Genomic DNA, 15,839 nt, shown 5'->3' with positions numbered 1-15,839 from the left:
ATGAACTGAGAACATAAAATCATCACTTTCATTAGGGCGGAAGTCTGGCGTTATGCAAAGAACATTCAATTAAGCAGTGCTCTTCAACATGCCATTCTATTGCTTTCTACTGGTAGTAGCTGACTTGATTTACTGATTGATCAGCAAAAAAATAACACCAGAAAAGTACACTAACTTTGAAATATGAAAATAAAATCTTGTGGATACTGCATTCCATTGTAAGGCATATAATGTAATTTTTTGTTTGTGTTTTGTTTTTGCTGTCAAGTCACAGCTGACTTACGGCGACTCCATCATGTTTTCAAGGTGAGAGATGTTCAGAGGTGGCCTCTGCCATGCAACCCTGATATTCCTTGATGGTCTCCCATCCAAATACTAACCAGGGCCAACCCTACTTAGCTTCCAGGATCTGACAAGATTCGGCTATTCTGGGATATCCAACCTACTGATAGCACTAAATCAGTTAAACAATGTTTAGCCAGAAATAAATATCAATTAATTTAGTGGGACTTACTCCCAGGTATGTGTATAAAAGACTGCAACTTTATAGACTGCTTCCTTCCTGGAATTTTATTACAAACTCTAAGAGATACTGTTCTGTTAATGGAAATACCTGTGTTCCAAATTTAAATGGCACACAAAGGAGTATCTTTGACAATTGTTCCATAACTGAGGTATTTTTTTCCACTGCAGGTTTATCTAAATATCTTCTGAAAACAGTTTAACACCTTCCATTTTGTAGAGGGCTGTTTGCAATATATTAAATTTCATTTTTTATTCAAGATCTTCAGTATATTCCTGCCTGGGGTCTGTTGGATAAGTCAAAGCATAAACAAGACAAGCAGAGTTATGTAAACCTATTGGTTATGCTGGAAAAGGCCACAACATACATACAGACTGATCCAAAACCCCACAAAGAGCTCCAACATGTCTATGGAGCTCCCACGTAAGTAACCAAGAGACCAGAGCTACAGTGCTCCGTCATAACTTTTCACAAATGGCATGCTGACTGCAAAACAGAAAAGAGAGCATATTACAGGGTAAAAATGTGTAACAATTTAACAGTGGCAATCATTACACTACTGTTTATGCTTAACATTCTTAAGAAAGTCACAGTGGATTTGCACCAATATATCTTCCATTAGAGAACTACCCTGTAATTAACGTTAACTATGAGACTGCTGTGTGGTCTAAAACACAACTGATATCTCTGAATCCAATGATATGTAAAAGGAGGGCCTTAATCATAAATCTGAAAAATAATAAATACTAGGTGTTACAAGGCCTTAATCATAAATCTGAAAAATAATAAATACTAGGTGTTACAAGGTAGACGACTGTCCTCTCCCTGACCATTGAACATTTACCTTCATTTTCCCACTATACTTCGGATCTGAAATAGTTTCAAAGGCGACATCTTTGCTAAGCTGCATGAAATCAGGAAATTTGGAAAAAACCTGGTTGCACACCCTCGTGATGTGAGCTTCCTGAAATGAAACATAGTTACAGACAAAAAAGTTTCAGAATTCAGTTTCACCTTATTAGTAACCAATCTCTCTACTAAAATGAGTGACAGAATATCCTGACCCCAAACATTTCCCGTCTGCTCTAATCAAGTTGATTGCAATATGCACTGTACCTCTGCATCCTTTACAAGCATTCTTTACAACACCCCTCCCACCTTCTGACTGGGAAAAAGGACTCAGATCTCCATTCCTACTTGTGTCCGAGAAAGGGAGCTTTGACTCTCAAAAGCTTATACTCTGAAAATCTTGTTGGTCTCTAAGGTGCTACTGGATTTGAATCTAACTGTTCTACTGAAGACCAGCATGGCTACCCTCTGAGATTATGCTTGGTATAAAAATATATATAAAGCACTTTTCAATCGCTAAATATTTTTATCATCATTATAGTCTAATAGCAAAGTCAGCCAAATTTTGGAGGCTTAAATCCAGTGTCTGGAACTGTGAATGGGCAAGACAGATCTTTCTACCTGAAACCTGAAAAGGTCCCCAGGTTTGCAGGAAAATGTGAGATCTTAAAAAAAATACACTGGAGGGTTTAAAAAACCCAAAAATGATAAAAGGAGTGTCTCTATCAACTTTGCTAAATACCGATGGGCTTCTGTAGAGCTCGGTTTAATGCCTTTCTATCAGCCTTGCTTAGTGGAAGATCCCAACACTAGCCTATGGAGGTTATGCCCCCGCAGTGCCAACGTGATCGAGTCAATTACTCATATTTGACTGAATTGTGAATTCTATAGGGATGTCAGAAATTGCCTAATCTTGCCCCTGCTGTGCAGATTCCCTGGATATACTAGCCACATGAGTCATGTTAGTGTCTTAAGGGTGAATTTTCTACTTTAAGATAAGAATCCCCTATCTCACACATAGTGGCGAAGTTTTGTTATATTGTTACCAGAATACAAAGATAGTTGTTGCTATGTGAAACAGCTCAGTAACTGTACCATTGTATGATTGCGTACTATTGTGATTGTTTCTTTTTTATTGTTATGTTGGTCAATGACTGTATTTAATAAATCTAAAAAAGGAGTGTCTGTTGCTTTAAGCAATGGATTCCCTCAGCGGCTGTTGCTAGGCAATCACAGCATTCCAGGCTTTAGTTTCTATAAGTAAAAGTCGGGAGAGGCAGCAGAGTCCTTTCCAGGCCTATTTTGGCCTTTGAGGGAAGACTCACTGGGGCCAGGCTTGCCAGCTCGATTGGGAAATTCCTGGAGATTTTGTGGTACAGTCTAAGGAGGACAGGGTTTGGGGAAGGAAGAGGTCACAGCAGAAAATGGCTGATTTGGAGAGTGGACTCTATAGCATTATACTCTGCTAAGGTCATTTCCCTCCCCTAACACCCTCCCAAGGTTCCACCCCCAAATCTCCAGAATTTCCCAACCCGGAGATGGCATCCCTAAGGGGGAACTGATCTCTGTAGTTGGGAGATGTTGTGATTCTAGGTGATCTCCAGGCCCCACCTGGAGGTTGGCAACCCTATAAGGAGAGAAGGAAGCAGGAAAAGGGGAGAGGCTTTGGAGCTTTCAAGGACGGTAAGGAAGAAATTGTGGGGGAGGGGAAAATGAGACACCTCCCACAAGTCCTTGCGGGTTCCTCCTTGTATTCATATATATTTCACAATTTGTATCCTAGACTTCCTTCAAGTAGAATACATGGGGCAATTCCTTATACAAACTTTGAAACAGACTAGTCTTTGACTTGCCCATGGCTGTCCTTCAAACTTCATGGCTGAGCAGGGATCTGAAACAAAGCATGGATCCACGTATTCTTCTCTCTGCCTACAGAAGTCCCTTCTGTCAAGGAATTTGTCACTGGGGAGGTGTCAAACTCTTCCACACCACTGATTAACAATGCTGGAGTCAAGCAGTGTGAAAAAATATAGGGGAACAGAGTGCAGAATATCAAAGCAGAGCATAATGTGGCATTTTCAGTTTGCCCATATTTGAAGCTGAGGCGGAAGGGTGTGGAATGAATTCTACTTATAAGAAGAAAAAGACACAGGTGACATGGATGTTTCAGCCGGAAAGACTGGAGGTGGGGTACGGAAGTCTATTTTGAAATGAATGGGTAATTTGAAAGGCAAGAAATGACACATAGCATGTGGAAAGAGAATTTAGATAGTGGAGAGTGGGAGGAAGGTAATTAGGCTGTGGGAAGGTGACTGAGGGCAGTGGGGATACTGAAAGGCAAGACATATGGAGTTGAGATTATTCCCCATTCACCTTATGGCCTTCAAGAGCACATCTGATCTCTCTCTCTCCCCCTCTCCCTCTGAAAGAATCATCCTGTAGCCAGCCTCCAGTATGCATCCTGATGTTAAACAAGACTACATTCTGCAGACCACTCACTGAATGTCCAGGCAGGACAGACAGAATGGATGCAGAGGCTCACAGCTGTCAAGAGACAGAGAGGAAGAAAAGGATAGCTGTGAGGCTCATGGCAGGCTGTATGGGTAACTGTTACCCAACAAACAGTAGTGGTAAACCCATCTTACTCTATCTGTGACAGAAACCATGCTTTCAAGCCCCTGTTATAAAAACCTTTGTCATAAAAACTGACTGCCCAACCTTCCCAGTAAGCTTTAACAAGTTTGCCAGCATTGCTTGGAGGCTCATATCACCCTGTGTCTCAACATGGGATCTGCAGGTAAAGAAAAAGGCACTCAGGGGAGAAGCCTCCTGTTGGCTGCTAGCACATAGGAAGCAGTGCCAGTTGGACACAGTGCTCCTGCTCTTCACCCTTTTTAGTCTGCTCCTTCTATGCTTGAAAAGGTTGAAAGATAAGCAAGGGGTCAGAGTAGTGTGTGTGTGTATGAGAGAGAGAGAGAAGTGCCATCAAGTCGATTCTGACTTACAGCGACCCTATGAATTCATGTCCTCCAAAATGTCCTATTGTTAACAGCCTCGCTCAGGTCTTACAGACTGAGGGCTGTGGCTTCCTTCGTAGAGTCAATCCATCTCATGTTGGGTCTTCCTCTTTTCCTGCTTCCTTCAACTTTTCCTAGGATTATTGTCTTTTCCAGTAGTAGAACTTAGGAGTGGGAGCAGAACCCAGGCGAGGGAAACAGAGTGCGAGACACTCCTCTTAAAACCTTACTAGTATCACTGTGCTGAAGTGTCAGAAATATACTGAAACTACTAGGAAGTGTATTTGATTTGCAGAATAGCAATATATGCTCCAATACTAAAAAGTCATGGAATTGCAGAGTGGAATTTACCAGCAAGATTCTTCTTCACATCTCTGCTCTGGCCATGAATATTCTAGGAAACTAACCTGCTGTTTGCTAGTGTTGTCGGTTTGTAACAGTGCAGCATGATTAGCAATCTTACGAAGAATTGTCAGGTAACTGAAATACAAGGCTTGCATCGTTTCACCATGTACATTTGTCTGTAAAAATATAAATTGAAAGGCAAAGAGGTTAAACCAGCTTAGAACTATATGCTGTAAGGCAGGCAAAATCTTTATTTTCATCATTGCTGTCCAAAGAAAGAATGTGTTTAGACTTCTGGCTCTGGGACACAAGGTTAAATTTCATGATGTTGGAAATGCAAAAAATTATGTTACATTCTACAAAACTTCCAAAATCATAAAACTGGTAATTAATTATGAATGGATAAATATGCAATTTTCTATACACAATTATGCAATGGTGTTTAAATGCAAAATTATGAGTTCAAAGGGTATGCCAGTTCATCCTCCTCCCCCTAGGAATTGTGGTATTTAGTGATAAAAGAGGCCATACTGAACTTACATCTTGGACATTAAACAGATTACTGGGGTTGGGGTTTAAGGGGACCTGATGTTAATCATTTTTTTTCTATGAAAGGAACTGTTGCCTTCACTAAGATCAGAGGAAGAGAAACACTACATGAAAATAAGTCACTGGAAGTGTTCTAATAAGCCAATCACTTTTCAAGTATCACATCCAGACACAATTGACTGGGAACCACTGATGGACTGGGATGTTAAATTGGTCCAGTAGAAAGCTGGGTTGAGCAGCCCCTGTGGTCCTGTCGGCAGTAATGACAATAATTGGCAGACTCATGTGTTGTTTCCTCCTGTGCCAACACCTGTCCAGTCTGAGCTGATCAGCCCTACCAGAGTTGCTGGAGCTCAGCTAGGCTTGCTCTTGGCTGTTAGCAGCTCTCCGAGAAGTTCCCATCAGGAATAGGGTTGCCATCCTCCAGGTCGGGCCTGGAGATTTTTCCGGGATTACAACTGATTTCCAGACTACAAAAATCATTTCCCCTGAGAAAATGGCTGCTTAGGAGGGAGGACTCCGCGCCCAGTCAAGCTCCTTCCTCTCCCCAGACCCCATCCTCCCCAAGCGTCTCTCCCAAAATCTCCAGGAATTGCACAACTCAGAATTGGCAACCCTAATTAGAAGATTTCCCTGTAAATTAAAGGACCAATACATCCATGCCAAGAACTTTCCTGAATGAGCTCTGTGCCACTGAAATTAATGGGAGTTATGAAGACTTTGATTTCTTCCTTTGGAACTTTGTGCAAGACACATCCACAAGGATTACTTTCTTCCTAACCTGTCACAACTCTTAGCATTGCTTGCTTTTTGCAGAACAAGTTCAGTAACAAACTTAATCACACTTGAACCTTCTTCCAGGAGAATTAATCCCGAGTAAATATACTTAGGGTTCAGAGTGTTACCAGGTTACCAGGCCCCTCTTCACCACAGGCAGGAGATTTTTGGGGCGGAGCCTAAGGAGGGCGGGGTTTCGGGAGGGGAGGGGCTTCAATGTTATAGAGCCCAATTGCCAAAGCAGCCATTTTCTCCAGGTGAACGGATCTCTATCAGCTGGAGATCAGCTGTAATAACAGGAGATCTCCAACTACTACCTGGAGGTTTGCAGCCCTAAGCATCCAGTATAATTTAGAAAGATAATTTCTAAATGTGCATCCCAAAAAAACATACTCCCACTCCTCAATAATTTCTTTCAACTTTAAAGTGACTGACTGCTCTGCTTCAAGGGTAATTTCAGGCACATCAAGATCAACTGGAACATTTTAGAACCAAAATCATCCAGCCAATCAATCCAGTCCAATTTTGTACCATGAGTACCTATTAAATGGGTAGTAAACAAGTATTAAAGTGATGATCAAATTTTACACACTCCTGAACTAATTTTGGTTATATGGCAGTAATGAAAGGAATAACCATAAAACACTTTTTGCATTTTCAAGATGTGTTTGCAAACTGAATTAAAATTGCATTTCATTCTCTCATGCAGCATGGATTATAAACAATTAAAGAAAAAGCTGAAGATAAAACCCATTGTAAATTAACAGATCAAGACACAACAGGTACCATTCCACAATTTTCTTGGGGGGTAGGGGGAGATACAGCCCAGATTCAGAATCAACTCAAAATCAAATAACACAGAAATCAGATAATGCAGAAACAGTCATGCCAGACTATAAGCAGATATTAGTATGGGGAAAAGAAATCTAAGAAAGGACTCTTTAATCAAAGCACTGTACTCTTATTTTACACTGTACACCAAGATTTACTATTTACCAACATTTTAGAATCAAAATCATCCAGCCAATCAATCCAGTCCAATTTTGTACCATGAGTGAGCTACCATTAAAAGGGTAGTAAATAATAAGACTTTTGAAAAACTATACTCCGGGTTACAAAGTGAACATTTTTCCACTCTTGACTATCAACTAGCTGTTTTTATTTATAAAATATTTATATCCCACTTTATCTCCTTAGAGTCAAGGCAGCTAACAATGCAACAAGTTACAAGCAAATAAAACACAATGTAGTCACAGCACACAAAACAAAAACAGAACAGCCAGATCTCTAACAAACAATTAACTGTCCCCCAAATGCCCTTCAAAATAACTCCTCCTTTTTAACATGCCTTTCTGAATAGTGAAACTTCCTCCACATCCGCTCTGGAAAACCCTCCTGCCACAGAAGAAGAATTCAACGCTAACTATAGGCAGACGGGTAGTTCCAGGAGAGGGCTCCACAAGAAGGCGGCTGTCTGAAAAGCGCAGCCAGGCATGGGTAAACCAGGAGATGCAGTTTGAAATGTTTTTTGAAAATGAACTGCTATGGTTGGTCCCCATCATGACAGCACAGATGCAAAGGAAAATCAGCAGCAGAGGTATAATGTAATGGTGCAAAAGAAAAATACAGCCAAGTGGGAATAATCCTCAAAACCTACTTTTGCCTTAACTGAAACAACGACTCAATTCAGAAATAACGCCAAACTACGGTATATTGTATGGATTGGGAGCACTCCTTCTTCCTCTCCCTCTCTTGGGTTCCTCCTCCATCTTCTGCTTTTCACTAGCCATCAGGATGCATCAAACCCTCCACCAGTGCAAAGCGTGCAGAGTTCCCCACCTTGCCATTTCCCTTTTGAGCCACGGAAAGATGAGGCCTGAAACTTTGCGACTGGTGTGTACATAAAGCCATGCAAGATAAGAGACAACAATGAGGAGGAAGGAGTGGGAAATTCCACCAGCCAAACCTTGCTGCAGAAGGCAGCAACCTGACACACACGCCCAGTGGCCCTGTCTTCCTCCTCCCTTCTTTCTATTGCCTCCCTAGTCTCCAAATCTGGAAATCTTTTGAGGCAGGCGCTTGGCTTTTGATGACATCAGTGTCACTTGACATGGCTTTGCATGAACAGTGAATATTATTATTTTGTCTACAATTCCATTTCTGCATCTGAAAAGAGAGGCTGAACCCTAAAAATGCTGCATTAAAAACTAGGTATGAAAAAGTGCTAGTAAAAAGTCATACTTTAAGTACGGTAACCTGATACTAACAGCGCTATCGAAACAAAATAATAGTCCCATAGCTATTTGCAGATTTTGGCTTCTTAATGGAAACTACTTTTTCAGAAGATCAACAGGCTATCCTTGCTCATTAAAAAATAAACAGATGACAAATGAGTAATTAATACAGCTATACAATGATGGGAATTAAAAAACAGAAGGAACAGTCAGTTTATATGCACCTTTTCCAGATCTACAGCAAATGCATGTGCAGAAGGATGGCAGGACAGATGCATGATGCAGAATGGATTACATATATCTCTGAACAGTAGATCTGGACAGCGGAAGTTGAAATCAAGCACAGAAAAAGTCTTACTTTGTAACAACAATTCTTCCTTTTACGGCCACTGTTGCAACTACATGGTTCCTGCGCTTGAAGAACCAAGTGTACATCTTCTGTCTCCAATACAGCCTTATAAACAGCTCTCTGGAACTCCGTTAGAGAACAATAAACTATCTGGCAAGATAAAATGCAATGCAGGGGGAATAAAACAACACCAACAAAAATATGGAAATATTCTGTACAAGGAGAAGATGAACTGGTAGATTCATAGCAGTGCTAATTCTGGGACATTGCATTGTTGTCATTGCAAAATAAGTGTAATTTAGTGAGGAAAAAATATTAGTTGATCATGAAACAAAAATAATCAGTTAAAATAGAAAATTAAACTGCAGCAGTTTGAGAGAAGTACAAGGCACAGAAAAGGCTCAGATGCCTAATCATAAACTAGAGATTTGAATGTCTTAAAAGATCTATTTGCCATTTCCTGGCATTGGCTATTGTAAAATGCAAATGCAACCAGAGAGATTAAAAGAAATGCAGCCAATTCTTAGATGTCTATTGATATTCTGAATCACTAGGGCAGGAAGGAGGGACTCTGTAGAGTGGTCTGACCAACTTTATCCTTCTTCTCAAAGACCATGGGTGGCATCTCCATGACATCTTTTGATCTCAACCAGCAGGATACAGAAATCCCAAGATCTCTTCTGAATTTAGGCCACCCACAAAGCAGCACCACCATGCTGTGCTATAATAATCCAACAGTATCTTGAACATATACTCACATTATCAAAAGAATGAGATAAAATAAAAACCTGCTAGATTAAAGACAGCTGAATGACATTGCCTTTAATCTCCTCTTTTGAAAAGACAGTTTAGACTACATATTACAAGCTTGGGCTGAAAGGCAGGTATAAATGAGGTAGGAAGAGTGACAGACTATATGTGTATCCTTATTTGCAATTGCGTATTCTTTAAAATACGCTCTCATGCTCATCAAAATGTTCTAGTGAGGCAGCTGAAAATCATCATTTCTTTAATCATGATGATGCCAAACTCAAACAGAGTTTTCCATTAAAACCTGTATTTAGCTTTTCCATAAATCATCCATTAAGAACAGGGATATGGGAACAATAGGGGGTTTGGGCCAGTCTTTCAATGCATACATCCACATAAAGCAAACATCCACTCCATTCAGATTTTTTTCATGAGCGCTGAAGAAGTTAAACATGCACCCAGCTATATATTTTATTTATGTAATTACAGATTCTGCACATAAAATTAATGCTTGCAGTGTGAACAAAAACATTGTCTTTAGGGGCACTCCCACATTTAGGAAATTGAGTATGAATGTGAAGAAGTAATGGCTTGCCTGCAATTACCTTTTTGTGAAGTCTTATGGGAATGCACCTATGCTAACAGAAAGGATTTTCTAGAAAGGTATGGAAGACTGAGTGCATTTGCTTCCTCCGTCTGCCCCAGTGTATCCTACGTGCCTTGCATGGCATGAGAGGGCAACACTAGCCACTTCTATCTCAATCCAACCCAATGACCATCACAGACTGAACGTTCATAGAATCCTCTGGGCAGTCTTCTACTGCAGGAACAGAGGATATAAGGCTGGGATATAGGTAAGCAACATTTCTTTTTTACTCTGTAGGCCTGCATGTGGGAGATTGGTAAACTCACTCACCTGGAGGGCAGAGTAATTGATGATAACACCAAGACTGCTCTATCAAAACTTATTCCACATGTTGCTTAGAGAGCCAAATTTACACAGATCAAGGGAGTTGACCAACAGTGGTACAAATGTCAGCAACACAAATTCTTATGGTGAAGTCTGCTGAAATGGGCACAGACCTGGCAGAATGTTGGCATTCTGACAATCTCAAGAGGCTGAGCAGAGACCAAAAGCTAAACTGTTTGATCATGATTTCCTTCGAGATAGAAAGGGGCAATTCTTCAAAGTGATGACAACACAGAAACATCCTACAAGCTTAGAACACCTTACCACATTTTCCATACTAGTAGAGAGTGTTCTCCAACTACACCATTTGGAACTTTCGAACACTAATTTGTTCAAACTACAGAGACTGAGGATGGAACACGGCCACCTACCTACCTCAGACATGAAGAAACAGAATCCTTGATATCAACCCTAGGAGGTTACCTATTTTATTACCCCTTGTGGAGCAGTAAGTCCATTTCTGACAGGAGGAAGGCAGATTCTGTCTTGGCATCATACATTGAGAATGAGAGACAAGTGAATTTTAATAACATAGTCCTGTTTGATCCAAATTTATTTAGAAAAAATGTATACTCCTCTCCAGGAACCTGCCACTTTAACCAAACAAAAAGGAGCACAAATGGTAATTGAATCTGGGGAGTATTTCCATCCTGACCTAAAATAACTGGGTAACAAGAGGGGAGCTGGGAAGTCATAAGTTATGCTTGGATAGCTGATGAGAGTTCTGGGGAGGTTGACATTCCCTGTGTTTTCTCTCTGAATATTACCACCTAGAGAAGAGCTGGTATGCAGCCACTACCATCTGACAGAGAAGGGGCACCATGGGTGAAAAAGAACAAAAGTAGCAGTGAGGAGAGGTAGACACTGGTGTTTGAAACAATAAAAAGATACGAAAATATGTAATGTTGGTCTTTCCCTCTCTAATTTACCTGATAATTTCATTTGTAGCATTGAAGAGTGCAAAGCTAAGGGTTAAGTCTGTATCCCACCTTTTAACAACTACAGTATTACGAGATGGAATACAAAGTCCACATGTTGATGAAATGGCTAAGAAAAGGCCAGATCAGTAATGTACTGTTCTGATTTGTTGTTTTACTAGTTTGGAACTAATCTTCAGAGTGTTTAGCTATGAAAACATTCATTTCTGTCAGAAAAAAACTGAACTGATTCCAGAAACAACAGAAAACCATCAAGTCTTCATAATTAGCCGCTGACCCAATATGTACTTCTCCCCACATGGTCCAGCTTATGGCCAACATTGTCACAGGGAGAACAGTGTAGTGGCAAATGGCTTTTGGTGCTTTACCAACAACAGAGACAGGTGTGGTGTGAAGTACACTATGAGATATTCAACATCCAACAAAGATTTTCTATTCTATGAGATCTAGACAGGGCTGGCAGTTAACATCCTCATCAATGAACAGACTGAATGGCTTCTGGATTTAGGATACCTAAGATGACATCAGTGAAAGGGTTGCAGCATTTAGCAGATGAACCATCTGGTCCCAATAAAGCCTGACACCTCTCCAACAGAGAGGGGTGTGTCATCCATACACAATTCCAGTTGAGTTTCAGAATTATCACTCTTGGACAAGTTCTTTGTCATGCAAGAGGGAAAAGATATTTGAGATAAATGTCTCCAAAAACCAAAGTGAAGCTACTTCCTTGGTGAGAGTAATCAAAAAGGGAATCATTGGGCTGGTATGAAAAACAGTAGTCAAAAACGGAACAAAGGAACTATAGTAGGAGCTGAGGATGTTGTATGCAAAGTTGTGTGCTGTAAATGCTGATGATAGCACTGGGAGAATAGCTGACAAGCTGATGGAACCAAAGGGCAAAGAATGCCTGGAAGTGGGTGGCCAGTGACAAGATTCAGAGGTCATGGCATGCTACAGAGGAGACCCTTCTTCTCTCTGCTGCTCTCTATGCAGTCAAAATGCAGGCTTCACCCAGCCACCCCATGCATGCACAGCACTCTACTGCACATAGAGAGGAGGCAGCAAGGCTCCAGAACTTTACAGATCATGTCTTGTGCTGGACCCAGAGAGGAAGAGGAAGTTAACAAAATGTAAAATCCTGATTTTCAATGGGCAGAAGTGTAAGGAAGAAATGTAATAAATCAGAGGAATGATCCAGCCTTTCCCCAAACCAATTCCTTTGTGCATGCAGACATTATGAGCAAATTTAGAAGTTTAGAACGCTTCCCAGATACATTCAACAAAATCCAAATTACAACAAGCCATGAACCAATTTAATTCATTGTAAATAATGGTTCTCACTCTGTCTTCCTTTGTGGGCAACTGGCTCACAATGAGAGACTTCATACGCCTTAAGAAGTAGCCACGCATTTTCTGAGCCAGCCTCTGCATTGCCTTTCGACCTGTTGCTAACTCTCTTTTTGTTGCCATGTGTCTCTGGCCGTGCTCTACTGGATCCGAAAACTCCTTCTTGAACCTTGCTTCACTACCCAACAGGCCTGGTACAGCCCTGAGAGAGAGAAAGAAATGACAGACTTATTGCCATCCTTTAGTTTCTTGGTGCTGTTAAACAGTGTATCCCTACCACACTCAATTATGATTTAGTTCTGGGGCTGCTACACATATTACACACAAGCAGCATATTTATAACCACATTTAGTTATGACAACAACTCTTGTTACACTCTTGCTACGATACCCAGATGAATGTAACTACAGGATTCACGTTTGAGAACATACAATTGTTGGGTGGGTACGTTAGGGGTTACATATACATGAAAAGCATTTAATATGTGATTACACAAAATGATCTTCTGAGTCATAAGCATTTATTAAAAAGTAACTTACCAGTCCATGACACACCAAAGTTCTTTCATGTTGTTCTGCAGAATTGTCCCAGTGAGTCCTATTCGAACATTACATGTTAGCGCCTTCATGGTTTTAGTTACTTGAGCCTTTGGGTTCTTGATTCTGTGCACTTCATCTATAATGACAGCTGACCACTTCAGGCTGTGAAACGACAGGAAATATTGACTATCTTCCAAATATACAGCTGGTTCCAGTGTATAAAGCTCATGCCCATTGCACTCCCAAGACATTTCTCCCAGGGATTGGGCAACCTTTAGAATCAACATTAGGAGCTATGTTGAGGTATACTGTGGGAAGGAAGAATCTGTAAAAATCATCTTCTCCCCAGCCAGCAGACATGATCTCCCATCAGTAAAGAATGAACTTTGGATCCAATTCATAATACCGTATATACCCATGTATAAGACGACCCGCATATAAGCCGAGGTGCCTAATTTCTCCCAAAAAATGGGGAAAAATTAGGCACCCGCATATAAGCTGAGGGTCGGCTTATAACCCCTCCCCCCCAGCAGGCTTACCTTCGCTCCAGGCCCGGCGAAGGCGGTGGTGGTGGCGGGCCCCCCGCAGGAGGCTCCCCCAGGCCGGTCCTGGGCAGAGGGAGCCGGGCGCGCCCGGCAGAGGCGCAGCCTTCCGGCGGCCGCAGGAATCTTCCCCAGGCCAGTCCTGGGCGGAGGAAGCCGGCCGCGGCCGGCGGCAGCAGCGAGGCCTTCCGGCGGCCGCAGGAGGCTTCCCCAGGCTGGTCCTGAGGGAGCCGGGTGTGCCCGGCGGCGGCACTGCCTTCCGGCGGCCGCAGGATGCTTCCCCAGGCCGGTCCTGGGCGGAGGGAGCTGGGCGCGCCTGGCGGCGGCGCGGCCTTCCCGCAACCGCAGGAGGCCCTCACAGGGCGCTCCTGGCCGGGGGAAGCCGCGCGGGCCCGGCGGCAATGGCCGCGCGGGCCCGGCGGTAAGTTGCCCCCTCCCTCCCTCCTCTACCGTATTGACCCGCGTATAAGCCGAGGCCGGCTTTTTCAGCCCTTTTTTTGGGCTGAAAAACTCGGCTTATACGCGAGTATATACGGTATTTTCACAAGTTATCTTCAACAAGATTTTATATAATGAAAAAACTAACATGAACATTGCCTCTTCAAGGCGCTGGTAATATAGAATAACAATCATCATCAAGTCCCATTGTGTTAGGGGCGGGGGGCTGTTTACAAATGTAAGCATGTTCCACACATTTTCTCTAAAATCTTACTAGAAGATTTCCAAGGTTCACAGCCCTGATTATAACTAATATTCTAGGGTGTTTGGAATAAATACTGACCTTGCTAATAATAATCGTACAATCCATTTACCTGTTGAGTTTATCCAAATATTGATGAAGAGTCTTATATGTAGTTAGCACAATCTCACATTTCCCCTGTTTGATTCGATTCAGTTCATAGTCCTTTCTACTGCCATACAAAACTATAACCCTGAAATAACCCCAAGTGTCCAATTCTTCTTTCCAATTGTACAGCACAGAAAGAGGGGTCACAATTAGGAAAGTCTAAAAACAAAGAACACATGGTGTTGAGGCTGAATAAACATGAAACGCCTTTTGGTACAAAATTTTCTCACTGCTTCGTTCCATTATACAGTCATTGGAATCTTACTTTCAATACAGGAAGAGAAAACAGAGAGAAAAATTAAACTCTTCAAAATCATTAAAATGTCGCAATCTCATCAGATCTCAGAAGCTAAGGAAAGTCAGCCCTGGTTAGTATTTGGATGGGAAACCACCACAGAAAAGAAGGGCTGCTACACAGATGCAGGCAATGGCAAACCACCTCTGAACATCTCTTGCCTTGAAAACCCTATGGAGTCACCATAAATTGGATGGGACTTGATGGCAAAAAACAAAAATGGGATTTTTTTTCACAAAAAAGGAGACAATACACATTTATGGTATGTGACATAAGGGCAAATGCAACAAAGCAGCCTTATTTTGTGGCCTGCCAGTGACTGAAATACCTCTCCCCCAAGCCAATTTTTGCAACCCATACAGGCAGAAAATCAGGAAGTTTATTAAGCCCCTGCATGTAATCCAGCCAATATTAAGCATTTTTGTACAATAAAAATGAGGGAAACTGACCCCTATCCTAGTGAATCAGAATTGTACTTATAGCCCAAATAAGTCCCACCCAAATTGCTACTAATGCGGCCTCCTATCACAGCCACAGAAGACTAAGAGAAACTGAGAACATTTTCCAGAAAGAGGAAGCAATTGTCAAAATAGTTTCTGAAAGCTTTTAAAGGATAAAGGCTTACTGGCTCATTCTTTCTCCAAATCAGTAGTCAGGTGTACTGTTGTCTAAGACAGGCCTTCTTAAACTTTTTCCACTCACAACCCCTTTTTGCCCGAGAAATTTTTACATGATCCCAGGTATATAGGTATATAAAAAAAGGTAAAGGTCCCCTGTGCAAGCACCGGGTCATTCCTGACCCATGGGGTGATGTCACATCCCGACATTTACAAGGCAGACTTTGTTTACGGCGTGGTTTGGCAGTGCCTTCCCCAGTCATCTTCCCTTTACCCCCAGGAAGCTGGCTACTCATTTTACCAACCTTGGAAGGATGGAAGGCTGAGTCAACCTTGAGCCAGCTACCTGAA

The 15,839-nt window shown here is 41.8% G+C and overlaps 1 protein-coding gene across 1 annotated transcript in view; it reads right to left on the bottom strand.

Annotated features, from left to right (window-relative positions):
• The window catches only part of ERCC6L2 (ERCC excision repair 6 like 2), a 42,892-nt gene that overhangs the window by 20,647 nt on the left and 6,406 nt on the right, over positions 1–15,839 (bottom strand). Inside the window, exons 3-8 of the mRNA XM_056848261.1 lie at positions 14,542–14,735; positions 13,188–13,349; positions 12,643–12,850; positions 8,653–8,793; positions 4,797–4,910; positions 1,368–1,487 (exon numbers count right to left, since the gene is read on the bottom strand). Coding sequence (XP_056704239.1) covers positions 1,368–1,487; positions 4,797–4,910; positions 8,653–8,793; positions 12,643–12,850; positions 13,188–13,349; positions 14,542–14,735 — 939 coding nt within the window. The remainder of the gene's footprint in view (positions 1–1,367; positions 1,488–4,796; positions 4,911–8,652; positions 8,794–12,642; positions 12,851–13,187; positions 13,350–14,541; positions 14,736–15,839) is intronic.

This window comes from Euleptes europaea, chromosome 4, assembly GCF_029931775.1.
Source record: "Euleptes europaea isolate rEulEur1 chromosome 4, rEulEur1.hap1, whole genome shotgun sequence".
NCBI classification, from domain to species: Eukaryota; Metazoa; Chordata; class Lepidosauria; order Squamata; family Sphaerodactylidae; genus Euleptes; species Euleptes europaea.
This window is presented reverse-complemented; position numbering and strand designations above follow the sequence as displayed.